This window comes from Anas acuta, chromosome 26 (genome assembly GCF_963932015.1).
Source record: "Anas acuta chromosome 26, bAnaAcu1.1, whole genome shotgun sequence".
NCBI lineage: Eukaryota > Metazoa > Chordata > Aves > Anseriformes > Anatidae > Anas > Anas acuta.
Window position 1 is genome coordinate 1,097,447 of NC_089004.1, and position 27,112 is coordinate 1,124,558.

Consider the following 27,112-nt stretch of genomic DNA (forward strand, 5'->3'; position numbering starts at 1 on the left):
GCAGAGGCTCTTAACACATCTGAGCTCTGGGTTGCATCTCAAAGCTCCCAGGACGTGTGAGGGAGAATCTCACAGGGTGCAGCAGCAGCCCAATGAATTTTAATACTGCAGGCTTTAATAGATCAGGTCTTGGAAAGTCTCATAATGCCTGTGTTATAAAGACTTCTGTTTGATACCAGTGCTCACTTGGAATTACTAATACCACCTAACACACTCCAAATAAACCTCTGCCCTCCCAGAGGTTATCTCCTCAGCCTCAATGTACCTGCAAAACATTCCCAACACAGTCAGACCTTTCTCTGGGCTCTCAGGACTGCTGCAGTTTGAAGCTCGGGATATCGCTCCAGCACATCATTAGTGGGCTGACCCTGACTGACTGCACGCCCGAGCCAGACAGGGACAAAGGGCAACAGACCAAAGGCCTTGTGAGCACAGACCTCTCTTCTATGGGAGCAGAGACAAAGGACAGGAACCTGGCAGAGAGAAGACTCACACGAGTCGTCCCAGGCACTGGGCCAGCTCAGATTGAGAAAAAGTGCTCCCGGCGCTGCAATAAAGCAGGTGGGAGCTGGACACGCTCTGCCTGGCTCTCACGTCTGCCGGGCACACAGTAGGATCTGCATCCGGCCAGCAGAAGAGGCGAAGACCCGGCCTCCTTCCACCCATCAGGCACACAGCCGGTGCAGGACACGAGCTCAGCCTCCCCGGGCAGCCTGTGGAAAGAGACGGGCACCGACAGAGCCAACACAAGCCTGGTGCTCTCACCCTGCACCTGCCGAGGCCCTGCTATCACCCGCCTGCTGGAACGCCCGTCTGGGGAAGGGAATCCTGCAAAGGACAGAGAGGAGAAAGCTTAGAGCATTTTCTGTTTTTAATCTGAACCGAGTGATTGCTTGAAGGAAACATGTAGTATAAATAAAACCACAGAGGAAATAAAAGCTTGCCAAAACTAATCTGCTAGTGGGAGGACATGCACAATAAAAAAATATTTAATGACAGCAGGTGCTTCACAATGATACAAACAGCATTTAGTGAAATACAATAACAAACCTGGACTTAATGTAACCGCAGTTTTGGTAATTTCTTCCGACTAAACATTCCCAGAAATCCTTTACCATTGTCAAACACGAGAGCACCAATGCTTTGTTTGTGAACCCCCATTTGGCATAAACAGTCTAACAAGCAGGAGCTAGACAGCTGCACTTTGGGGAAGGATTGTCTTTTTTAAAATCATCAACGAACCTTGTCTAGGGCTTCTCAAGGACCCCTGACAAGCAGTCCAAACTGATTTCCTTAGGAGACATATTTCTATGGTTCTAGCTGGCAACACTTGAGCTCCTGTACAGTGCTCCAGTGCCTGGAGGAGAAATGTTTCTGGATTCAGCATGAGCAACGCTCTTCTGCTTGTAACTGCAATTCGGCAGGAAGATGAAAAATTGCATGTAGAAAATTTTGCTGGCCCTCCATTCTGCCCACCAACGGGATTACTGGCAACGCAGTAATAAAACCCTTTAAGTGTGTCTATGACAAGTCTCCCAATCACCAGATGAACTGCTTCATAAAGGACTTCAGTTGAATAGCAACTGATTAACTGGCAGTAATTTATGATACACATCAAGCAGTCTATGGTGGGGAAATGTGTTAAGCTAGCACAGCTGAGCTGAGGTCGATGCAACTATTTCAATCAGAAGTAGCTGACTGAAGGCGAGGTGCCTAGAGATTTCCAGCCCTTTGTCTCCTCTTGGATAACTTCCAAAATATAACCAGACTGGGAACATTTTATACGTTTAAGGGCTAAAGAAACTGAACACACAGCAACATTTTTAACTAATACACAGGAAGACATAGAGAACGGAAAATTGAAAATCTTTTAATGAACCTACAGGATTTACTCAAAATCACAGGCATACAAAACAAAAGTTTATCTGACTCAATTGTAACCTGCATATAAAAAGGTATGAGGCAGAGGAGTCCAGTGGGACCAAGTCCCAGAGGGGCTTCAGTTGGAGGGAGGTGGAGGAGGGATAGTGCCTGGCCCCTCCGTGGGGAGAGGAGGTCTCATCATGGGGGGCAGAGGAGCAGGGGGAGGTACACCAGGTGCTGGTGGCAACTGAGGTGGCACTGGAGGTGGTGGCACCGGTCCAGAGGGAGGCATAGGAGGCAGAGTCATGCCTCCCGGAGGAGGAGGTGGCATGGAGTCCGGCAGAGGTGGCCGTGGGGGCAAGCCGTTCATCAGCGGAGGCGGAGGAGGCCGCTTCACGGTCGGAGGGCCTGGAGGGAGGTTCGGAGGAGCTGGGGGCTTCTCCATTTTGAAGTGGAATTGAAGGAAGAACTGGGGAGGGGAAGGGAGAAAAACAAAGAGAAGGGAACAATTAACGCTCAAGACAACACTGCGCCATCACACAACAGCTGCTCTGTCCACACTCATGGCCTCCAGGAGCAAAGTGCAGTTCTCTCCTGAACTGTGTCACCGATCACGGCTGGCTTTCTACTTAATGTTCATGGACTTGCACCAAACCTGCCCAGTACCTGCACTCCTACAAAACTTGTTCCAAGTGCTCAGCTTTATGTGATGGGGTCAGGATCCCCCAGCGTGCACTCATCCCCTGTCCTCCCACACAACAGCTGGTGAGCATGTCCACACCATCACAGACAACTGCGCGGGAAGCCTGCACCGAGCAGCCCACATGGAGGACGCAGTGTTGTGTATTTATGCACTGTTCTGCTGCTGCTGACAGCAAGTTTCACTCAGAAGATTCTGCCTCTCTGATCAAATTTTCACAAAGAACACAGGAAGATCCTTCTGTCAGGAGGAATCACTACATAGTTGCACTGAACAAGTGAAGACTTTAGCATCAAAGCCAAAATGGACATAACTGATGTGTGCTCTCCCTGCACTGCCTGTCCCCACAGGCTGCTCAGCCCTCCTTTCCCTCTTCAACCCTCAAGAAAGATGCTGCAATGCTCCAGCTACCTGTTTGGTTTCCCTGTTCCAGTGCGTCCAAAACTTTCCTTCTGCTTTGTCGATTTCTCTGCTTGGCACCTGCAACAAAAAAGAATAAGGAGCTATTATTAGCACCACCAGATTAGCTCAGTGGTCCTTTTTAGCTTTAGAGCCTGCAAGATAAGCACAGCTATTCCAGGCCTTGTGAGATGTGCTCATCTCGGATGTTATTAGATAGAGATGGGGGCAGGAAAGAATTAAGTTACTTCCCTATCGGTCAAGGATAAGTATGCTGGCAAAAAAACCTCCCTTAACATCTGCACAAAGGATGAGAAGCAAAGCCCAGAAGGCTCCTTCCTGTGCCAGACACCAAGAATTCAACGGCTCCCCAGAGCTCAACACAGAACCGAGTTTTCATGCCAGAGTCCTCCACTAATTCTCAGCAGAGTTTAACAACTTCCAGCCACGTCTTCTTGACCCTCCTTTCCACTCCATTAACCCCCCCAAAGGCCAGAACAGTACAAGTCTATAACGACAATCACAGGGAATTAATGTCTTGGAAAATGTGGGAAGGGAACTCTATAATCAGTCAATCCCAAACCTTACCTTGAAAGCTATGGTTTCGTAGGGCTCGGCTGCCATCAGAAGGTACTGCCAGCGTCTATCAGGAGGCTCAATCCTTTGTTCATATGCGGACATGAACCGATGGCGAGGCATGATGCTTTCTGCAATCTCTGGATAATCAATCTGTTGGGATGTTATTGCAGCATTTAGGAGAATATTCCCTTTTCACCACCCCATCATACAGAACAAAATCCTCAACTATGAAAGAAGTCTAGAGAGAAGCTCCAAAACAAACAAACAAAAAACATACAAACAAAAAACCACACACCCAACTTAGCGCTACCAAAAGAAAACATCTGGACAACGGCAATCATGGATTCTTCCATTTACTTGACACAATCATCAGCAGAAAACTAGCTAGGTAAAGATTTTATTTTATTTTATTTTATTTTATTTTATTTTATTTTATTTTATTTTATTTTATTTTATTTTATTATTTATTGTCCTGAGAAGAACTGATCATTTACCAGTGTTTTACTTGGGTAACCCAGAGAAAAAAAATTTAGCAGTGACCTTACCTGGAAGAGCAGGCTTTGCTGGCCTGTTTCTGGATCTCTCTGTTTGGTGACTGTAAAGAAAATAAGAAAGCTCAGCATGTAACAGAAAAGGGTCAGAACAATATTACTTCTGCCCTAGGAAAGACACAAGGCTCCAACCAACAAATATTATGAGATTTTGTTTCCCATTTATCAAATAAATCGCCACACTGTCTTTAACCAAAGTTACTGTGGGTCTCTACTGAGATTCAGTTGCTGTGGGGCAAAGACACTGACACACTGTGCACTGCAGACAAAGCTGGGAGATAAAGCAGCCGAGTTTCATACTGAAGGCCAAAACAAAACAATGGGGAGTTCAGAAAAAAGACCTGAGCTATACATCCAATAAGTGACTCGTGAGTATTAGTGAAAGATGGTACAGCACAACAAATGGAGAACAGAGTCTGAAGCAGTGCCTTCATTTCCTGCACAAGTATTATAATAGCTGAAGACTTAGACATACCAATCTATTATTAAAATGGTTCTCACTCGACTGTCAGCAATAAAGAGATGTTCCATGGGTAATTTAAACAATAAAGGACATCATGAGATAAGCCCATATCTTATTTATGGACAGATCTACTAAAAAGAGTAGTTAATAATTCATATCCATAGCACTGCACTTCAAGTAAGCTCCAGCAGGCATTAGGTATCTGCTGTGACAGGCATTACTGATGTACCTTTATAACCCGGTCGTCCAATTTTCACAAATTTCTTCACTTCCACTTTGACTTTTTCTGGTGCAGGCTGGGCAGGAGCTTCCTTAGCTTCCTTGGCAGCTCGACGGGCCCTGAATTCATTTGAAATTCACAAAATTAAAAGGTTAGTAGCACTTATTTCTGAAGGATAGGCTAGAAAGCAGTGTGAATCCCATGCCACGGAATATTTTAGTACTTTACAGAAAGCATATTGGTGAAACTGTTCCTCTTCCATGTGCATCACTGCAGGTCAGTTTTATCTACGCCTTCCCCTGACCAAAAGCTGTCATCTCAATTATCTTATCCACCCCTAGGATGACCTTTGTGCCAATCTCCAGATGGAGCTGAGACAACTTCTTGAAGTAAAAAACGGAAAGAACTCCACAAACTAGTCATCTAAACCAAAACTCTTCACTAGGAAACAAACAGTCAAAGAATATTCAAGCCCAACATGCTACCAAGTTCAAGATTTACAAGTGTTCACAATCATGATTTCAATGTGCCTAGGTAATGGAGAACAAAGCTACAACGGGGATTAACTTACAAATTGGTCTGATGCTTCTTCCCCTGGGTATGTGCTAAGTAGCTTCCCTAAAAAAAAGACAGAAGAAAGTTAAATAAAGACAGGATACTTGACATGGATGAGAAGCTACATTTCACGTTGACAAGGATATTTTAGTCCCTAGCATAGAGAAATCTTACTCAAAAATTGCAGATTGCTCACAACTGCTGAACTGTCAGAAACTGTCATGCTGAACACACACAAGCCACTACCCACCCATCAACTCTTCAGCAATCAGTCATCAAGCACATCCCAGGTTCTAGCACTTGAAGCCAGTATTATTCTAAAATATCTGTTGCAGTGGAGATCAAGACAGGCAGCTGTTCAACTCACCTCATTGTTATGTAGAGTCAGACAAAGCTTGCATTCATAAGAACCCAAGTGATTTTTCATAAAATAGGGGTCCTAGGAAGAGAATTATTAAAAAGTTACAAGCAAGATACATGCCAGAACAACAGAATAATAAAATATGTAAAACAGAACTTCTCCCGCACTGGAAGAACTGAGTTCACAGGTTTAAATTATTAGCACACCACTGCTTTAGGACTATGAAAACATAGAGACAATAGCAGTTTTTTTATTGGTAACAGCACACCCAACTGCAGTCAAGGAACAACAAAACACAAACCAGTCCTGAGCAGACTGAAATAACATGACAACAGCTACCTGAATACGTGAGTGCTGGCTTCTCTCTGGTTAGCCCTTCCACAAATGTTTCTTGTTTAAATCCCACATTAACAGAAACAGAAGTATTTGCTCCAATCCACAGCTCCCCACCGAACCTCTTGCCCTCCAAGCCACTTCACTGATGTGAAGCCCTGAACTGACCCACACGTAGCTTGTGGGGCTGGCACCGCATGCCCTCCCCTTGCCGAGCACGCAGAGGCCCAGGCTCACCTTGTTGATGTCAATGGTTTCCAAAGCCAGCTGCCGAAGCCTCTCCCTGCGGTCTCTGTTGCTTTCTGAGGCAGAGGCGACGCCTCCGCTTCCAGTTTTACCTCCGGGACGGTGCTGGAAATCCATGATGGGGACTTCTTTGCTTTAGCTACTTCAGGAGAAAGAAAGGGCCTGGAAAAATGCAAGAAAGCCAAGTGAGCCACAACCCGAGCTTCCCCTCAGCCGGGCTCCATCCCCAGCCCCAGGCAAGGCCTCAGGACACACTCAGGGTGCCACAGCCCCGGGCCGCGCAGGCCTCGAGCCGCCGAGCCCCTGAGCAGCCGCAACCCCCCCCCCAGGACCCGGACAAGCCCCCAGGGACACCCCCCCCCCCGCCCAGCCCCCCCCCGGCTCTGGGAGGATCGATGAATTCCTCCCCAAAACGTCCCGCTGGGCCCACCGAGGCTCAGCGCCCCCCTCAGAGGCTCACCCCCCCCCCCCATCCCCTCAGCGAGGCTCAGACCCCCCCCTCCCCCCCCGCCCCCCCCCGTACCGGCGCGCGCCCCCCGCTCCCGCGCCGCGCACGCGCGCTGCTCCCTCCCTCCCCCCGCCACACGACTTCCGGCTTCCGGCGCGGCGCTTCCGGGTCCGGGTGCGGGTCCGGGCGCGGCCGGGGGCCGGGGGCCGCGGGGCCCTCGCCATGCGCTACAACGAGCGGGAGCTGCTGAGCCTGGCCCGGCAGCCCGCGGAGAAGGCGGCCGAGGTCCTGATGCGGGTGCCCAAGAAGGGCAGCGGTGAGGGGCTGCGGCGCGGCTGGAGGGGGGGGAATGAGGCGGGGCCGGGGGCGCTGGGGGGGCTGGGGGGGGACTGGGGGGGGCACTGGAGATGCTGGGATGGGGCTGAGGGGGGCACTGGGGTGGGGCTGGGGGGGCGTTGGTAGGGCTGGGGGGGGTTGGGGGTGCTGGGATGGGGCTGGGATGAGAGTGGGGAGTGGCGCTGGGGGTGTTGGGGTAGGGTTGGGGGGGCTGGATGGGGGGGCCTGGGGTAGGAGTCGGGGGCAACAGAATGGGGGAGTTGGGACTGCGTGGGGAGGGCTGGGGAGGCTGAGGGAGGGTCCTGGGGTAGGGCTCGGGCAGGACTGGGTGGTACTGGGGATGAGAAGTGGGGCACTGGGAAATCTGGACAGGCAGAGCTGGGGGTGCTGGTAGTACGGCAGGAGCAGGATTTGGGAGCTGGGGGGACTGGGGGGCAGCACTGGGAGCAGACTGGGAGGAGTGGGAAGCAGGAGGGGAGGTGCTGGGGCTGCGGTGAAGCTGGGGACAGGGACAAGAGGAGGAGATGGGAGAAGGATGCTGGCTGCAGGCAGGAGCAGAGGGAGGGTTTGGGGGCGGGGGGTGGGTAGCTGTGAGGGCAGCAGGGGGATGAATGCCCCCCTTCTTCTGACACCCCAAGCGTGCCTGGTAAAACACAGCAGGAGTCCAAACCCCAAGGGAGCTTCCCCTTCAGTGTGGGGAACCGGCACATTGCAGAGGTCACAGGTGCTTCCCTCTGCCTTGTGCTGCGGGCTTGCCGCCTCAACGCTCTTGTTTCCCTTTGCAGTGCTAAAGAAACGCCTCGTGAAGCTCGTTGTCAACTTTCTCTTCTACTTTCGGACAGATGAAGCGGAGGTACGGAGCCTCTTTTCTTCACACACACTTTCTTTTTCTGTGAACTGATGGCATGTGCTTTGTGAAACGGTACGACAGCAGGCTGCCAGCACTGGGATGTGGCACCCTCGCTTCCTATCCCAGCGACACAGTGAAAGCTCGTAGGGGTGAGGAGCGCTGCCAGCTACACCACGCCCAGATGGCTCATATGGGAGCTTGGAATGAGGCTTTCAAATGTAACCATTACCCCTTGACTGCCAAAGATGGACTCTGTAACGTTTATTTGTAGGCCTGTGCTTTATCATGTGAAACTGTGAGGAGAGCTTATATTGCTCTCCTGGGAAAAGAACTGGCATTATTTATTTGCGACACCAGGACTTTTTCTTGCAAGGGGTGCTCGCTTTTAATGGGAAATTGTCATGGCTATACTCTGTTGGTGTCATTACTTCTGACATGCAGAGGCCTTGGTTAGGTCAAAAAAAAGAGAACGAGAGGGATGGGCTTAGGTTCTGTTTCTGGCTTTGCCACTACTGAGATCCATTCATTTTTAGTGCATTCCTCAGTAAGTGTTGCTAAAGATTCTCTCATTGGAAAATCAATCTGAAAGTAATCATTAGAATGGGTGTGAAGAAAGGTGCCGTGTGCCTGCTGACACAAGGAAGTGGAAAGCTTTTAGTGGCATTTTTAGACTTAGGCCACAATGAATATTTCAGCCTGAAAAACTCCTCCTTTAAGAAACACTCTTTTCTACTGAACTGCAGTTGCTCTTCGTTACTTCACTGGAGCTGCAATCGTAATTCTCCGGGTAGGGTCAAAAGCTGAGCAGTTGCTGTCCTGCAGAGATTCAGCTGCAACTCCCTGTTCACGTGGTGCGAGACCCCAGGGGTGCTGCCCCGCAGCACTCGGCTGCTTGCTGTCCTGAGGGTTGTTGCTTATAAGCACTCGTGTCTTAGTGCAAGGGAGATGTTACCAAACACATCAAAAATAGTTCCACAGGTCTGTGGTGAGTGCGAATATAAAGCTGTTGTGACAGAAATACATACTAAAACAGATTTTTGAGTATCTTGGTTGCTGCCTTATTTGCCTCTCGTATTTTGTTTAGTTTGGACAAGAGAATTCACTTGTGGATTGCTTTTGTTTATGGCTTGTATCACCCGTTGGTTCTTGTGTCCTTGCCCAGTGTGCACTAGCTAGCAAACCGTACTTCTCATTTGTCTGTTTACCCCGAGCTGTTCTAGTTCATCGACACACTGTTCTTAACCTCCTGCAAAGCTTCGAGCCTGCCCTTACAAAGTGAAATGTTAGCCTTTCTGTGTGTCATTGCAAATAGTTCATCTTTGCTTGATTTATTGTGCAAGGAAGTAAACTTAATCAGTGTCTTCGGATGCTAAATGAAAAACAGAAATGAATGTTTGAGCCCAGAGTGAAGCTTAGCAAGTCTGTAACCTCTATCTAACGTGCACAGAGTGCTATGGGGAAGACTGGTACAGCAAAGCGTATCAGCAGACCAAAAGAACACTGAACGTTCATTCAGTTAGCCTGAATTACCTTCAAAGTACCGTCAGCTTATAAAGCTCATTTAAAAAACACTGGGAGAACTCTGGATTCAGAACACTGCTGATAGGGTTCCTATGGTGCTGATAGGCAGCATGTGTTGAACCCCCTTTCTGGGTCTTTTCCAGCCCATTGGAGCTCTGCTGCTGGAGCACTGCAGGATCACTAAAGAAGAGGAGAACGTCTTCTCGATCAGTGAGTTCTATGCTCGCGCTCCCTTCGTGTCCCCCTTATGGCAAGCCGTGCTTTGAAAAAGGAGGTGCTTGGCTGCTTTGTTCCTGCTTTTGCCTCTTTCTCTGGTGACAGCAGGGTTAGTGTTCCTCAGCCCCCTCCTCCTCAGTTGCCAGTTGTTTCCGTGGAGCTGCCGTGCTCCAGGACCGTGGCATTTCAGTGCTGGCTGAAATGGTCTGTGATTTGCACAGCTGCTTGTGAGGAGGGAAGCAGTAAAAACAGACTGACCATGGCTTAGTGCTTGTAGAAATCCCTCTCTAGGAAGGCTTGGTATTGACAGATTGCTGCTTCTGTGCTATTGCATTTTATCAAAAAAGTGAGCCTTAGATAAACCATCTGTTGGGCTAATCTAGCACCAGTCCTCCCGCCACGCTGTTTGTCCTTGTGGCGATAGCTGCGGCTCCAGCTGGCTTGTGGTGTGTCATCCTTTATAAGCAGCCTTTCATCCAACAACTAATCATTGTGAAAGAGGTATGTGGCAAAAATAACAGGATGTTTCTCCAAGGCCATCCCCATATCTTTTGGCCTGGCTGTCAGGCACAGCTGCTTTTCTGTGCAGAGTCTCGCCTCCTCTTTCAGCTGGGAGAGATGGTGTTCTGGCACCGAAGCAGCCTGAGCATACCAGTGAGTGTCCCGCTCTGAATTTCTGGGGCTTTAAGTTTGTCAGGAACCCCGGTGACTGATGATTCCTGAGAAAGGTGTTGAAACTGATCGCCCTTGGTATCAGGTTGTTTCCCTGCACGGCAGCCCTGAGGGGTTTGGTGCAGCCTGACCCAGTTATTTCTCAGCAGCAGCCTAGATCTCTGTGAACTGTGTACTAAAGAGCAGAGCTCTGGGGACAATGTAATTAATTAGATGTCCTGATTCTGTCTTGGTGAAGAATTGGAATTGCACAGGGAACTGCTTTCCACTGTGCACAGCACCAAATTCCCAAAAGCCTCAAGCAAAGACAGGTCACTACCTTCTCTGAGTGTGATTTGATTCCTCAGATGGCTGCCCTCTACGTATATCAAAATCACTTCCTCCAGGCCATTTTCTACTTCAATTACTGCATCTCCGGTGACTGCTTGCAAGGACTCAGGGTGTTTTAGTCCTGAGTCTGGTCGTATTTGTCCGGTCTGAGCTGTCACTCTGAGAAGCTGCTTTTTCCTCTCTGAAGTTTTTGGCTGCTCTAAGCTTACATTTGCTGTAGGCAGCTGTTCGGGGCCACCTGGGAAGCGCAGCAGAGAAGTGCCTCCAGAACTGGTGTTACTTTTGGAAGCACCTCTTCCAGTCAAGAGCAGTGTGAAGGGCTTCTGAGCTGTATGAGGCACCTCTGGCCACCATCGCTCCCATGCTGCCTTACCATAATCATATGGGGAAAGGTGTTTAGGTATAAGGAGCCCAGCAGTGGAGGGACTGGGGCAGTTGAGGGGTGGGTTTAGCACCTTGTGTGCTTTTCCCAGTGCCTTTCTAACAGCAGACTGGATTTCAAGTGTGTAGAGGCAAGCTTGGCTGGGCCATTGTTCTTTGCAAACAGGGAAAGAACGTGATCCCAAACCATCCAGGGTAAGATAAGAGGGAACAGATGCCTGTCTCACTAGCTTGTTCACAGATCATCTTTGTTGAACAAAGGTACTAACTGCAGCCTGGCAGAGTCTGGTGGTTGCTGGGGAGGGAGACATTGGAGTGCAGGCAGCTCTGCCAGGACCTTCCTTATGTCTTTTCCTTATCCGTGGCAGGTTTCATTGAGGAGCCAGAGAGGAAGTACTGCTTTGAATGTGACAGCGAAGAGCAGTGTCAGGAGTGGATTGAGGCACTCAAGCGAGCCAGGTAGGCTGAGCCAATAGAGCAAGGTCTGCACTGTGCTGTATGTACGCTGCAGCCCTGTGCTGTTTTCTGGGACTAGTTTGTGGTGAACCCAGGGCGGAAAGCAATTCTCTCCTCCCAGGCAAGCTTCCTTTCAGCTCTAAATAGCACCCGAAACTTCCCCACATCCTTTTCTGTCCAACCCATTGCATGGTCTGTTCCTTTCTTACAGCTATGAGTTCATGAGGAGAAGCTTGATTTTCTACCGGAATGAGATCCAGAAAATGACAGGGAAGGTGAGTCCTTTGAGGTTGGCTTTTCAGGTGGTAACCCTCTCCAGTCCAAGGAGCAGGGTTTGGTGATCCCTGGCCTTGGTGCCAGCTGTCCTACACAAGGCTGGTGGCTGCAGCGTGTATGACAGAGCCATATTAAGTCAGATCTTGAAGCCGTGGGCTCAGCAGGCAGTCAGGCCCAGCCACCCGAGAATCTTCCTCTGCCAAGCAGCCTGCGTCCAGCTGGGGTGTGTGCGTGAGACTGTTCCTGAGCGCGGTGTGTTACAAGCAGCACAGAGCAGCCTGGGGTGTGCAGCCAGACAGGCTGGGCCTGGGCTAACCCTGACTCCTCCGGTTCTGGAGGAGCAGACCTGGCAAAATCAAGAGTGTCCATCAGTTGAGACACTGCTCGCACCTCTGCCAGGATACCTGGACCATCCCTTCTGGAGGTAACAGGTAGCTGTGACTCACCCGTATGCTCCTGTGCCAGAGCAGACTGAATACAGTCCATGAACCTTGGTTATCCGCTGCATCCTCTCCATGGACTGTGACTGCTTACAGACAGCAGACCGGGGTAAATCCAGCATGTAGCTGGAATTGGCACCTAGCCCTGCTGCCTGCCAGACTGCAGCCTGGCAAAAGGAGGGTCCTGCTCACCTCCCGTCTTGTCTGTGTCTGACTGCTGCCTTCCTGTGCTCTTGCTGCAGGACCCCCTGGAGCAGTACGGGATCTCTGAGGAAGCCCGCTTCCAGCTGGCAACACGCAAGCAATAAACCCCACGCTTGGGCTGAACTGGCTCTGGCCACAGGCTCTCCCTGCAGAGTCAAACCCGAGCTCCCCCAGGAGGAAGATCAACCCTTCCATTCGGTGGTGACCAACTGACTTTTTAATTTATTAGCCAAATATTTTTTTATGATTTTTTTTTTTTTAAGATAATTCATTGCACAATCCCACCTCTCCTGCTCTGCCCAAGCCATACAGGCAGGCAGAGTCTAACTTCTCAGTGCAGACTGTGACCTTGGGCTGGCTGCTGCTGCAGCGGTGGGAGTAAAACCACCATGGCTCCAAGCAGGAGCAGAGGGGGCAGGGACTGAACAGAGAGCTTGAGCACTTGCCTTCCTCCAGCAAGGGCTCACGTCTCTCTCACCAGGAGCTTCTGGAGCAGGCTCTGAGCCCTCTCTAGCCTCCTCCCTGTCCCTCTCCTGCAGGGAGCTACTCAGCTTTTCTGGCTCAGGATCTTCCCGCAGTCTCCAAAGGAGCCACCAGGAGTTGTTCATCATTTTACCATAACAGGATGCTCCAGCTGATTGCATTTCTGTGCTTGCAGGGTTAACCCTGCTATCCTCCTTCTGCTCACTGCAAAGCCATTTCAGTTCAGCAGGGAGGGGGAAGCCTTCTAGTTACACAGGGAGCAGCCCAGGAACAGCAACAGCTAATGGGGAAGGGGCACCCACCCCCTGTGTCAAGGCAGCAGTGTTTGCAGGCACTAACACCTGCCTTTTGGGGTTGTGTTCTTTTTGTCCTTTCTCTAGCCAGGTGGTACTAATTTCTAGAGGATTGATGAAGCCCATGGCACAGACAATTACAGTGCTCTCACAAATGAGGTGGAGAACAAAGCTGTAAAGCACAAGGGAGCAAAAACAGGGCTGAGAAATATCTGTTATGATCCTGTCTCCCTCTGCAGTACTGGGGGCTGGGCTAAGCTGTGCCATTTCTCAGCTTCCCAAAGAGGAAAGGCAGCTGGAGAGACTTGTAAAGACAAGAACTGCTACGTGCACTTTGGCTGCATGTTTGAGCTTCAGGGTATGCAGAAGGTAAGCCCAGAGAGTGTAGGACAGCTGTACATTAGCACTCCATTCCCTGACACTCTGCTGCAGCTTTTCACCCCTTTGTGAGCTGCTACAGGGAAAGATCCAAACAACTGCACCTGCCAGGGTCACAGCAAGCTGCCAGGGAGCAAGGGCTGCTGCTGCAGGGACTCCTGTAATGAAGATCCCTTTAGCAGTAAGGAACATCTCTCCTCAAGGCTCTGCACTTGCAGCCAGCACCGTGACTGCAAAAATGAAAACTGCAGCCAGAGGTGGAGGCCAGAAGGTGCTTGCCACATGTGCCCAGAGCTTCAAGACCCCTCTTTCGTCACACTCCACTCTACGAGGTGGCTCCTGCAGCAGCTCCACTGGACAGTCCCACAACGAAAGGCCCTATGGAAAGTCCCCTCAAGCATTTTCAGATGGCTGATGACAGAAGGAACTTTACTCACCCCTGGGGCAGGTAAATGCAGTAAGAGGTTTCCAGTAGCACAGCGCAAGGGGTGTGCAGGTTTTGGCGTTTTTTTCCACCTGGCTAGCAGGAAAGTTCTCTGCAATTAAACAGTACATGGTAAATGAGGTAGGGAGAGAGCAGCCTGTGCTCTGAGTGAGGTTTGGTAGGAAGTTTTGGGTCTCTTTGGGAATTAATGCAGACACAAAAGCCAATACTAAAAGCTTTAGTAGCCTGGCCTTCCCTCTTTACCTCAAGCTGCTGGGTACCAGGAGAGCGGCAGATGTCACTGATGCTTTATTTTTAACCTCAAGCCCAAGGTTTTCCTTTCCCTTCCCAGATATCCCCTTTCCCTGCACTGGTTCCAGGTGCTAACTCCAGCAATTACCAAAAATATGCAGTGGGCAGCTGTCTTGTTCAGTAAGCTGAGGGCATACAGGGTAGAAGCAGAAAATAGGGCAGGTTTGAAGACAGATGGCAACTCTCATGGAAGCAGCAGCAAGGGATTAAGAGCAGGAACAAGCTTGTGCTTTAGGGAATTAGTGTCCTCAGATGACTTTGAAGTGCATTTTCATCCTCATGAGCCTACTTTGCTTTACCTCAGCGCAGGGGCACACTGGTGGGGTACACAGCAGCCTTACTTACTGTGATAGCAAAGCCTCGTCCATCTGGTCGCTTGCTACAGGCCAATGTACACGCTGGAGCTGCACTGCAGCCTGGAGTCCCCTCTGCAGCTCTGGCTGAGCAGAGCAGAGGAGGTATCACAGCTCTCCAGATTCAGCCTCAGGTCACCAGGAGTGACCCAGGCTGCAGGCAAGAGAGGTTTCCGAGCTCATTTTCCCCCCAGGTTCGGCATTAGTGAATGCTTCGATATGCAAAGTCAGCAGTCGTATAAACAAAAGCTGGGAATTCTGCCAACATTCAGTCATTTACAGCAAACAATTCCAGTGCTATTGTGAGGTTCACTGTTCCTGCCTGCCACCCTCAGTAGCTAACACTTCTCTACCGTGTGCCTTCCCAGACTATCACTAGTTTCTCCACGCACCTTGCAGAAGGTAGATGTGACACCCACCATCTTCACTGTACATAAAAATGGGCATTTTATTTAGATGTTCTGGGGAACAGTTGGGTGCACAAGTGATAATCCCAACACTTATTTAAGAGGCAACAATGACATTTCCTAAGTGAATGTAAGACAAATGCTGTGAAGAGCTGCATGGGCCTGTGCAGGCCCTGTAACTTAATTAGCTAGATCAATGGTTAGAGTAGTGCTAGGACACTGGGATAGATGTCAGGAGTAAGGGAAGATGGTACTTCCAGACACTTTAGAGATCCGCATCCGCTGCTCTTGATTTATAGACAACTGTTCATTTTTCATAATCTGTTCACTATGCTTTTTGTATTCCAGGGGCCTGCTCCACTGTTCATTGGGTACAGGCTCCTTGACAGTGTACTGAAGCTGTTTATCTGTTGTACAATGAACATTTCCAATAAAAACTTGTTTTAATCATTATGGCAGTCAGAGCTGCAGCAAGGAACCCGAGCCCATGCTAGGGCAGGTGACTACAGCAAGATCCTGGGCTTTCTGCACAGCCTGGCTGCAGGCGCAGGGCTCTCTCCCAGGAGCAGGGGCTCAAAACCCTGGCACCATCACTGCTGAGATGCAGGAGGCAGAAGCAGCAGCAATCCTGGATGAAAGATAGCAGGATGACTGCCTGCAGGCCCATCCCAAGGAACGGTGCGGTATTGCTGGTTGGCAGCGAGGGTGCCTGATCCCAGGCCAGCTGCTGATGTCTCCAACAACAGGGTTTTTACGTGCCTTCTGCTAACAGAGCCAGCCCCTCTGCAGTAGCTTCAGAGACAAACATACAAAAAGGATGAGCTTTCTCAGACCATTGCTGCAACCTGTTTTCGACATCTAAAAACTCATCTAGACCATTACATTTAAGCAGCATCCATATTGCACAGACTGTGTTAGGGGAATCAAGGTCTTCATCTCATGTTAAAAATCCTACAGAAAATTAGCTCAGCCAGTTTTATGGCCATCACTTCCAAAGTGAAAAAAATCCATTGCCAACCTAATTTCAGTTCCGTTACATTGGTGAAATAACCAGATGAAAGGATGAAAAGGGAATTTCACTAGGATGGTTTTGCTACTAGGAACATTACTGGTATGTTAAATCCTGTGAGCTTAACTGTCCTCGACTTCAACAGAGCTGAGTGTGTTGCTCAGTTCGGGAGGAGCAGGGGTCTGACTGCCCTGACCCCTGCCCAGAGCCACAGCCCAGGACACGGCGCTTTGCTTCCACTGACAAGCACCAACTGCCATCTCCTGCTGAAGCAGTGAAACTCCACAACAGTAACGGTGTATTAAAATACATACACTTTAATATAAAGACAAAACTTCAAAGCATTGTTTCAATTACAAATCAAGGTAAAGACACAAGAAATTAATTAAGTGAAGGGAGGGGAGAAAAAACTAACTCTTACATTGTGGAAAATTAGAAAGGCAGGATGGAAATATATATATTATACATACATATATACACACCAGAAGAATTCACACTAGTTCTATGGAAGAATGAAAGGAATGACAGGACAACTTACTGGTATAAAAAAAAAGATAAATTAGGGGAAGTTTGAATTTTAAATAATTCAGTTTAATAGGCTAAATTATATAAACTAGTTCCTATTCACTAGGAAACATCCCATATCACTGTTCTAAGAAAATGGGTTTTTTTAAAAAATCCATTGAAAAATGGATTTTTATTAGTAGTTAAAAGTTTACTAATCAATTCCTGAGCAACAGCAACCTCATAATCTACTGCTTTCCCCATCAAAGTCCCACTCAGCGAGGGCAGGCTCCCACTCCTAAAAAGTTTAAGTAGAACAGAGACCTAAGAAATCATTTTTTAATTTGAGATTGATCACTTAAAAGATTAATAGGTTAAAAAAGCCAAGCAGGATGGATCAACCCATTCCACCTTTTTCCCTCATTAACTCCAGAAACAAGACCTTTCTAAAGAACGATTTGACTGCACCAGAAAAAGCAACCAGATGTACCTTAAAAATAATAAATCACAAACTTGAGAACTTCAGGGTTAGTACTGTAAAACCTTGAATTTTAGGAAGTTATTTCATTTTTGAACTCTAAGAACTTAAGAAACATCTGCAGAAAGATGATCACAAACAGCAAATACAGTGGAGGAGTATTTCCAATTTTTTTTTACTTTGGGTTTAAACCCTGAAGTTCACAATAATAGCATCTTTTACTGTGATATTCAGTCTAAATAGGTATTTATATATTTATAATGCATAAGGATAAATAAAATATGGCACAATAAAATTTTAAAAACTGGTAATTCATCTTTCAATGAAAACCTCATATGCACGCTATGGAAATGTTGGAGCAAACAGAGGAAAAACCTTAACAGCCATAAAACTTCAAATACTTTTGTACACTTACTAGACATCTGTGCTTCAAAAAAATCCAATTCTTGTGATTTTTCCTCAGTGCTGCAAAGATAGTTCACAAAAACACTGTCTAGTTTCTTCTCCCCAAACATCATGATTTTGAAACACATTATTGTTGGTTTGCAGTCCACTGTACAATGTCCACTTCTTAACTGAAGAAATCATCATTGGGAGCTCCCAAAGCTTAGTCCTCCTAATGCTTTTGGCTCAGGCAAAACAATAAAAGCAGAACTTCTCAATAAAACCACCTGGTGAATTGGGACAACTCCTTCTGAGAAAAAATATTTGTCAAGAATCTTTAGGTTTCCATACCCTGTATTAAAAAGACCGGTTTCAACACAAAAAGCAAACGGGTCACACTCAATCAACCTTGCATCAGTACTGGGACAAACTACCAAGCCCTAACTATCAGCACCAGCGGCCCTGGCACGTCCCCACTGGTGCTCGGAGGGGATCGGGACCAACGCGGGCCATAGGGGAGCCCCAAGCAGACGGGCAGCTCAGGGCCAAGCTGCAGGGCTGGCAGCCTCCTCCTCCAGCAACGTGGCAAAACCTTGACTATGGGAACTCTAGGGTGCAAGGCCTCTGAGACATGAGGAGCCCATTCCACAGCTACGGTGCATTTGGGAAGGACTCGGGGCAGCAAGCCCCTGCTGCAGGAGCTTCTCAAGGGTCCCAGCACTGCCGGGCCAGGCCTGTGGATGTAGCCATGGGAGTCACAAAGAGGTGGGCCCCCTGCACCAACTAGACAAGATCAAAGCTCGTGCTGGCCCTCAAACTGACCACAGCAACTCCACATCCCACAAAACAAACAAACAACACGTGGATGAAGCTACGCCTGTCCAGGGGTGGATGCCAGCCCCACATCCACTGACGCTCTCCCTGCCCTGTTGTCACACAAGGGCACTCTTCCAAGTAGGAATATAACGTGTTGGGGAGCAGATGCTGCCTTCTCAATACACAATCCCAGAAGAATCAAACCACTCAGGCCCCCAGAGGCAGCCCCACGGCCCTGCCATGGCCTCGTTACTCTGGAGTACGAGACCTCCCCAAAGGGGGAAGCCCAGATCCCAGCTTCCTCTGCAGGAAGGGTGCTAGGAAAGGTTGGGACGAGACGGGCCCTGACCCCCACCAGGAGCAAAGCCACCGCTGAGCACAGCAGCATCTCACAAACGCTGGTGCAACCCCGCTGCTTCTGGTTTTTATCAGCACTGCAGTTAACAGCCGGCGAGGCAGATCTGGCTCCCACCCAGCTCGCTCCCCTCCCATTTGCTTTCCGCAGCAAAGCAACCACCCCACAGGCCTCTGGTCAGATGTCTGCAGTTACAGCAGCAAACTCCCCCCTGAAGGAGAAGCTTGCCCCCCGGCAGGGCAAACGCAGGCAGGGGCTGAGCACGGGCCCAGCCATGCGGCCACCCCACGCAGCCCCAAAACAACGCTCCGGTTTGAAGCATTTGAGCCAGAGATGCAAGGGAAGAGCCTGAACGCCATCTGTGCAGCAGATTTCAAATGAAAGTCACTCGCTCAAGCTTGATTAGGGAATAATAACAAAGAAAAGCTACTCAATACTTTGAGTTGGGTGACGTTCAGGCCAAGCAGTGACAAGTCCTGGGGGTCTGCAGCCTCCCGATTCACAGCAGCGCCTCACCGAGACCCTCACAAGCAGGCACCGCAAGCTGCCCGCAGCACTTCAGCACCCAGAGCTGCGATCGCAGACCTCACACACTCGCCTTCCTCCCCACCACGCCTGCCCCCCTCCAGCCACAGGCAGGACCCAGGCCAAGCCCATGCTCAGAGCTCATCCAAGCCCAGCCAACAGTGGTGAGCACAAACTGCGTGCTACAAGGCAAGACAGCTCTGGCCACTAGGAAGAAGGATACGAGATGGAAGCACAAGAGATTTCTGAGTTTGTCTGGCCAAGGAGCCCTGAGTTCCTGCTATCAAAGAAACCAGCTGGAGACACTGCTCTAACATCTGCCTCCGAGTGTAATGAGCATCAAGGACACGATGTGCTCCCTGGTGTTGGCAGCTTCCCCTAAAAGCACGTTTCCCTTCACCTCTCTCCCACTGCATTTGCAACCTGAACTAAGAGGAGCTCAATCCCATCAGTTTGACCAGACCGATCCACACCCTGCTAACGGGAATGGCCCTGTCTGCACCCAAACAAGAGGCGATGCAGGGACAGCTCAACTCCCCCGTGATCCTGCCCACAAGCTTGGTTCCAGCAACCCAAGGCTCCACATCCTCCAGCAATGTTTTCCCACCTTTTCCCTCAGCCACAGGAAAAGCTGAGAAATCTGACAGCAGGTGCCTCACACACCCCTGGCTAATGGAAGAATTGTTGCTCAGTGACTAAACGTGCAGCAAAGACTTGAGTTTAGGTTTAATGCTCTTGGAGCCCCCCCAGCCTCACAGCACGGTGGGTCTCAGTGGGCTGGAACCAGCAAGCAGGAGCCAGAGGTAACAAATCACCGTAGGAAGAACACATGAGGGTCGTTCTCCAAGCCTGACATTTAGCAGTGGGGCACATATTTCGCTCAGCACAAAGCTCAGGATATTTTTTTTTATTTTTTTTTGGCAACATTATGTGCTGCGAGAGTATTTTGACTTCCTGATTGAGTCCCTCACTGGCAGCAGCGGTGTGGAGGAGAAGGAACATTTGTGACGGCCATAAAACGGCTGGACCTGGGCAGGAAGTGGTAACACAGAAGGAATTCCTTTCTGGAACTGGCTGCTTGGCTTTGATGACTCAGAAGTATATCCAATTATTGAAAACAGGTTTCAAGTCTCTGGCACAGCACTCACACATCAGGGTCACAAGGGTCTCATTCTCGTAGCCATATGGATCAGATCCCAGCATCTCAAAGAGCTATTCCTCCAGCAGTCCTGCAAGCAGGTAAATGCTCTCCCCATTTTGCAGACAGAAGAGAAACAATTTGAACTTGCTCAAGGTTATGGCCAAGCAGCAAGAGATCAGGGAGTGGAGAAGACAACAAATCCCATAGCAACCTCTGTGACTTCTCCCAAATAAAGCAGCATTAAGGCATCAGCCCAAAACCTCCATTGTCTCGCACTTCTCCAAACACGCTGTAGCTTATCCAACACTCTCCTGGAAGCACACCCTAGCAAGGATTATGATGAAGACTTAGACCAGACTGGGACACGAGGGAAACTCACTACAGCCATGCAGCGCATGATGAGGTGACGGTGCCAGCGGCACCAGGCGCGGGTGGAAGATGCTGGCAAAGCCAGGGCAGCTCTGAGCTCCTGCAGCACGGGCTGCTGAGATGGAAGTGTCAGGTCATGGAGAAAGCCAGCACCAAGGCGACCCAGAGGCAGAAGGCCTGGCCTCCACAGGCCCCTGGAGGCTGCAGCAGATGCTCGGCCATCCAGCCTTTGTGCCTGGGTCTGTCCAGGGTGGGCTGTGCCCCTCTGGTTTCATCCTTCCCAGGTGATGGGAGTGAGCAGGCTCACGCTGCTGATTTCCAATGAGTGCTTGCGAACAAGCCCTGCCACAGAGCACAGCGGGCCATCTAGAGCCAGAGCACCCAGCACATCTAACACAGACCAAAGGGCAACCCACTATGGGGAGTGACACTGATGGAAAGGGGGATTTCGCTTTTCCCCAACATGCACAGGAAAGCAGATGACAAACTCTGCTCTTAGCCTTTGCTCTGTTTGCTCCCAGACACTAATTTCTGAAACACTGTGAATGCAAAGCACATCGTTCCTGCAGCAAGCACCTGGCCAACCCTCTTCAGCTGCAGGAGAGTGTCAGGAGCCAGCTGGGCGATGCGTGCACCAAGCAGCTGTCCAGGGTTAGGAAGCACACCAGGTGGGCAGACCACCATGAGCCAGCTCCTCCTCCAAGCAGGCATCTCTGCCAGCATCCTGCGAGCATCTCAGGTATGAACTGATGTGAAGCCTCCCTGTACAGAATGAGTTCTCTTGCTGGATGTCTTCGCTGGATTGAGATGAAAGGATAAGGGGAGGGATAAGAGGTCTAAGGAACACCAGGTTGGTCCATTTTTGGAAAAGGATCTGACAAAAAGCAGATGGGTTTAAAGCTTCTTCTTGTATTTCCTCATCTCTCACATCTGGGATAAAAATGGAGGAGGGGTAATTGAGGCTACTGCCCCTCCAGCAGTTGCTCATGCACAACCCACCTTCCGAGACCGGAGCACCTTGCTATTTGCTGGGAGGATGCTAAGGCAGCTCTGCAGCTTTCAATTAGCCAAGGATCTGGATGAAGCTAGAGCTGCCAAACTCCCAGCTGCAAAACATCTGGGTTACACTGTCTTCCTGGATTCCAGGACATTAACTCTATACAGCTTCTACTAGAAGCTACTGGATGTTTCTCAGCCATCACCTTCTGAGCTTTCTTGCCCTTTTCCAGGTTCTCATCTTGCAGCTAATAACACAGCAGGGCGCACCACTGTCAAGTCCTCTTCCACATGCAAAGCAGAAAACAGTTCCAAAACGCCCCTCATTTCCAGGGCTACCGATCCCTTCCCTTTCCAATGAGTAAGGCAACAAAATCAGCTCAATAGTTTCTGTGCACAAAGGCTGCCTAGGGAAGACACACATAAGAAACAACAAAAGAACCACGCTTGAACTAAATTTCTACTAAGATTGCCAGGGACGAGGTACAGAGAAAAGGGTCTAACTGAAATTTGCAGAGGGCAGGAGCTGCTCTATCTCCTCTTCCCACTGCTCCCTTAAGCATGGCCAGCACGGCATTCACAGATCAGACAGCAGGAGAGCACGCAAGGGCCGAGCTACCTCACCTCCTTCACATGCAGAGGCACAAGTTGGAAGGCAATGCACCCAGCCCAGCTTTTTGTGACCCCGGGACCCTCCATCAGCTGCCTGCTGAGGCAGGCTCAAGTCTAAGGCAAATGCCCAGTTGCTGGAGGCTGGAGACTCATTAAGGAGCACCAGGGACCTAGAAGGGATTTAAGGGTAGCAAATGCCTTTCAGGCAGAGCCATCAATGCTGCCCCCAGAGCACTTGGGCAGGTGTTTCCCAATGCCTAAACGTGTTTTTCTTCTAGTCATTTTGCTGTTGCAATTCCCCTTCTGTTACTGTAGTTTCCTTTATTGGTGCTTGGTCCAGTCTGAACTACAGACCAGGGTGATGTCTATATAATGGATTGTATTTCTCCTCATTTTGTGCACTTGAATAAATAAGTTTTTACAAGTTCACTGTGCACTGTACAGTCTAAAAATAAATGAAATAAAGTATATGAAATTTATAAATTTTCATCACATCTCTATAAAATACAGCCGCTGCTCAGAGCGGCACTTTCTGTACACAGAACACCAAGTCACAATACAATTAAATGCACCAGTTTGATAGTGTGGCAGCACGGTAAGCTAGATTGTGGTGTTTTTGTGAACTACCATTTAGATCTACTTAAAGCAAAGATATACAAAAGCAAAATGCACTTAGTCAGTAAATGTACACATCTAAGCCATTTCTGAATCAAGTATCAAAACTCTACTAACAAAATACATTGTACTTGGAACAAAAACAAGCTGAGATAATCTGCTACCTGCACCAGTACAGAAGCACTATGTTCAGTCTTCCCAATGTTATTAAAAAGGGCCTGACCAATACCAGTGATTATGCACCCTGTTCATATGCCAATGACATCCCAAAACAAGTTACCAGACTAGCTACCAAAATTCACAGTGACTTGAGTGCCACCAGCAACTGCAAATGGCCCAGTGAAGTAGTTTGAATGGGGCAGGACTTGAATTTCTTCTGTTCAAACTGTGCCTGCCTTGGCTGAGCTCACCTGGGCTGCCCCAGGTGATCTAGCTGCCACTCCAGAGGGGAGTAGTGAGTTCTCGTTTGTAATGAACACAATTAAAAACCACCCAGTTAACAGAGCGCCTGGCTCAGTTCACATTAGAGCAAAACACCAGATCAAAGACTGCCGTTTCTCTGTAGCTCACACTGCTGTAAACCAAGTGGATTTTGGTATATGAACAGAATAAGTTGAATAAATAAAATGCAGACCTTTCTGAGAACTGGGTTTGGCATTGGTCAACCCTCCAAATTCAGCACCAAGGATTCAAACTAGAGGCACAGTTCTGACGGATGAAATAGCACCGAGAGGAGGCTCTTTACATCTCTGCTGGTGTGCCAGTCCTTAATTATTTAGAGAATTTAATCCTAAATTGTATTTATGACTCTAGGTGGAATAAAATAAATCAAAACTGTTTTTGCTTTAAAAAAAGATAAATACTTTACCTAAACTATCAACAATATAAACTGGAGCCTTAGGCATTTATTTTGCCTTTTTTTTTTTCTTCCTTTTTTTCTTTTTTACTCAGATTCACAGTAAATATTTTCTCTGTTGTTTAGGTCTTTTTAGGTTTTTGTTTTGTCCAGTAGTAAGTGAGTAGAAACCCCTGCACAGGCCAGGTGAGCACCTTTCAGTGGAAGCCGAGTGAAGTTGGTCCACGTTGTCCTTGCATAGGTCACATTGGGTTGAGGTAGAAATCCTAGTTACCTGCACAACAGGAGGAGAGGAAGAGACTCATCTAAATAAGTGACAAAATCTACAGTGTGTTAGATGCGTCAATCATTTCTACACTGCTCCAAGACCTCGTCAGCCAGTGAAGAAGGCACAGTTCTTGTCTTGACCCAACCACAACCAGACAGACAGGAGGCTTCCAACATTCAAACATGTTGAACTCTGTCCTTGTGCGACTGACCTCAACAAGTGAGGAAAAAAAGCGTTTGTTGTCCCACTCAGGACTTCACCTTTTTTAGCACACACTAATCCGCTTTGCATTTGTTACTACCTTGGGGGAGAAATGTTAGGAGAAACAAAGCAGATTATTTTAGTCCCGTTCCAGATTTCAGCCTCAGTTCTGGAAGGACTTCGAGCACACATGTTCAGATTAAGGTCAATGAAAATGCTCAAATATTTCACACGGAACAGGACCCCAACTATTACACATTTGTCTCACAAACCATCTCCTAGGAGCATTACTTCTGCCCCTCTGCTCCACAGTCCAGCTTTAGACATCCAGCTGCCTTGCACTGAACTTCACTTTTGTGCCTTGCCTATTTTGCTAGCAGACTTGCTGTGGCAGGACCCACCACGTATGATGGCAAGGAGTCCATCCCAGCATGACCACCACTCCAGGTAAGGCATTTGCTTCAGCAGACTTCCACACCGCTCTCCCAAGTCATTCAGGGGTACAAAGCCCCGCACCTAATCCTTAGCCTTGGCCCCGAACTTGTTTCTAACCAGGGTCTTCCAAGCCCACCCTGTGACCCCATCATCCTGTCACCCTGCAGGCACACAGGGACATCACTGAACTCCTCCTCACCCTCACTCATCATATAGAAGGACGGAGGGGATACTTACCTGCCTCACAAAAGCCTAATGAGACTAAATTCATTTCTGTGAAGCAATTACATGATGAAGACACTATAAACAATGCACAGTCAAAAGAATCTCTCAGGTATATTGTAATTGAGGCATATGTTTTATAAGCAGCAAAGAGTATCCAACCATAGATTTTACGTAGCTTTGGTATCAGTGAACAGCAACAACATCAAAGACCTACAAGAAAAGCATGGAGCGAGCTCTGGGCCCTAACATACTGATTTAACTTTGCGGTCACGAGCTTGTTACATCACGATGCCACAGAGTATTTTCATAACAACAGTACCCAACTCTGTGGTGGTACACTTTATTCTGGAGTTGCTCTAAAGGCATTTAAATACTGCTTCGGTAAAAACGCACAGTCTCCAGAAACCCTCCTCTCTTCTGCAGCCCCAGCCCTTATGAAGCACAGACTGCAGTGAACCCTGCATATTCCCTATCGCCTCATTCACATCTACCCAGAAAGTAAGTGACTGCCACGTGAGCATAAATACAGCATCTGATGGAGACTGTTACTTTTAGCCCTAGCAGTCAAGTCCAATAATGCTGCAGTGTGCGGATAACAAGGCCTTCTTGGTTAATTCTAATTCAGATTATAACGCTTTGCTACCTGTGATTGTGTTTTCCAGTGATGCAGGGGGCACATTGCAGTGCAAGACCAGTGCATTTGCACTCCAAGACAAAGCTGCAGCTTGTAACCTGGAGATTTTTTAACTTTATGACTGAGAGCAGCTGTTATTGACTGACAATGAAAACAAGACCACCACGTTGCCAGAGTCACAAAGCAGCAGCAGCACACAACCTAACGCTATGTGAACACGGACTCGTAGAAGAAGCAACAGTCTGTGTTGGAAGGCAAGAAGAGGAAAAGGGGGAATCAAAGTCGGCAACAACCACTGCCAATAACTGTATAAAAACCTTACTTAAAAATAGAACTTCCTCCTGACAACTGATCTTTAGAAGTAAACATTTTCAAGAAGTGATCCCAACCTGAACATAATCCTAACGTCAGATGAGACAGACCAGAGTTACCACCGTGAGCACTCCTTGTCGAGAAATCCTGACTCCCAGAGCAGAGAGCATTGAGACTCTTCACCCTCTGACATCACATTAATTACTTCCTACATTTTAGAGGTTTGTTTCACAGAGCCCATCCCCACCCTGTCTCTGAAAAGGAAGAAACATCATTCAGCATCTTGCACAAAACTCCTGATTGTTTTTTTTGTTTGTTTGTTTTTTTCCCTCTAGCCTTACCTTACAAAATAAGAACTGTTAGCTAAGCAAGCTCTTTATCGTGGCTTAACCCCAGAAAGGTGCGAAGCATAAGGAGACTGCATGCCAAGTGTAACCCACATAGCGGACGTGCCAGCTGCGTTGGACTGCGTGATCATGGGCGCGGACTGTGCCAGCGCCAAGCGGGGCAGAGGCGGGTGATGGACTGTAAAGGAGGGGCGGGAGGTTTTGTGCTGGAGAGAGGCTAGCTTAATAGACAAAGAAGCATTAGCAGATTGGACAGAAGCAGCAGAAGAGGAAGGCAAAAAAGCATCGCCAGGTGGGAGAGATGGCAGGTTCTGCAGAAGCGCAGGCTCAGGGTTAGAAGCAAGTAATGGAGGAGGTGGGGGCAAGGAAACATTAGGAGGGGGTGGGGGGGAATGGAAAACAGATTGCACTGGCGCTCTGTTGAGGTGCTGAGCAGATCTATTCTCACTAGATGTTACTAAATTAGAGGAGGGGGGTGGGAAGGATGAGGATGACGTGCTGGCAACAGCCTGCAGAGGGTTTAAGCTTAGCACTGTGCTGCTAGAGACAGCACTGCTGCTGAAACTGGCTCCAAATTGATGAGGAGAGGAGGCAGAAGGCACCGCATGGTTAAAAATACCTGCAAACAGGAGAGAAAAACTCAGCTTCAACAGATGGGCTTTGTACAGTCGCAAGTGACAAGAGAAACAAAAACCAAAAAAAAGCAAAATTATAGTAGTTATGGCCCCATACAAAAATATGCAGCATGAGAAGGCAGCAAGCAATGAGAGATAATGGTGCAGGCCAGGAGGTACAAAAGGTTTCACTTACCTTTCCTACTGCCAACCTCTAAATGCCACGAGGACAAACAGTCAGACCCAAGAACTGTCAGTTCTATATCACACAGGCAGATTTTGATGAGATTACGTGGTCTCTAGAGTTGTTTATCTGAAGACTCAAACTGCTGCTCTTCCCTCCCCGCCCTCCTGCTTTCCCACTTA

At 48.6% G+C, this 27,112-nt stretch overlaps 3 protein-coding genes across 7 annotated transcripts in view; 1 reads left to right on the forward strand and 2 right to left on the reverse strand.

Annotated features, from left to right (window-relative positions):
- Positions 1-1,849: 1,849 nt before the first annotated feature.
- SF3A2 (splicing factor 3a subunit 2) lies at positions 1,850-6,948 on the reverse strand. The gene is made up of 9 exons (XM_068661526.1): positions 6,794-6,948; positions 6,262-6,432; positions 5,698-5,769; positions 5,347-5,393; positions 4,785-4,894; positions 4,087-4,136; positions 3,551-3,691; positions 2,975-3,043; positions 1,850-2,332 (listed from the first exon to the last, which is right to left on the reverse strand). Exons 2-9 carry the CDS (start codon positions 6,385-6,387, stop codon positions 2,000-2,002), a joined length of 948 nt encoding a protein of 315 aa, XP_068517627.1. The 5' UTR covers positions 6,388-6,432; positions 6,794-6,948; the 3' UTR covers positions 1,850-1,999.
- PLEKHJ1 (pleckstrin homology domain containing J1) lies at positions 6,854-15,501 on the forward strand. The gene is made up of 6 exons (XM_068661528.1): positions 6,854-7,034; positions 7,840-7,907; positions 9,569-9,635; positions 11,393-11,483; positions 11,692-11,755; positions 12,439-15,501. Exons 1-6 carry the CDS (start codon positions 6,941-6,943, stop codon positions 12,502-12,504), a joined length of 450 nt encoding a protein of 149 aa, XP_068517629.1. The 5' UTR covers positions 6,854-6,940; the 3' UTR covers positions 12,505-15,501.
- A 3,162-nt stretch (positions 15,502-18,663) lies between these two features.
- Positions 18,664-27,112, reverse strand: part of DOT1L (DOT1 like histone lysine methyltransferase) — a 71,862-nt gene continuing 63,413 nt past the window's right edge. For 3 of the 5 annotated variants that reach the window (XM_068661522.1, XM_068661521.1, XM_068661519.1), the window contains exon 28: positions 18,664-26,751. In XM_068661522.1, the coding sequence (XP_068517623.1) occupies positions 26,162-26,751 (590 nt within the window). In that variant the 3' untranslated portion in view covers positions 18,664-26,161. The remainder of the gene's footprint in view (positions 26,752-27,112) is intronic. The other 2 variants (XM_068661520.1, XM_068661524.1) reach the window with 2 other exon arrangements.

Coding starts and splice junctions, on each gene's coding strand:
- PLEKHJ1 (XM_068661528.1), top strand. CDS start 6,941: ATGCGCTACAACGAGCGGGAGCTGCTGAGCCTGGCCCGGCAGCCCGCG. Junction 7,035..7,839: donor GGTGCCCAAGAAGGGCAGCG/GTGAGGGGCTGC, acceptor TTCCCTTTGCAG/TGCTAAAGAAACGCCTCGTG. Junction 9,636..11,392: donor GGAGAACGTCTTCTCGATCA/GTGAGTTCTATG, acceptor TATCCGTGGCAG/GTTTCATTGAGGAGCCAGAG.
- SF3A2 (XM_068661526.1), bottom strand. CDS start 6,387: ATGGATTTCCAGCACCGTCCCGGAGGTAAAACTGGAAGCGGAGGCGTC. Junction 5,770..6,261: donor AAACCATTGACATCAACAAG/GTGAGCCTGGGC, acceptor TTCTCTTCCTAG/GACCCCTATTTTATGAAAAA. Junction 5,394..5,697: donor TGACTCTACATAACAATGAG/GTGAGTTGAACA, acceptor TCTTTTTTTTAG/GGAAGCTACTTAGCACATAC.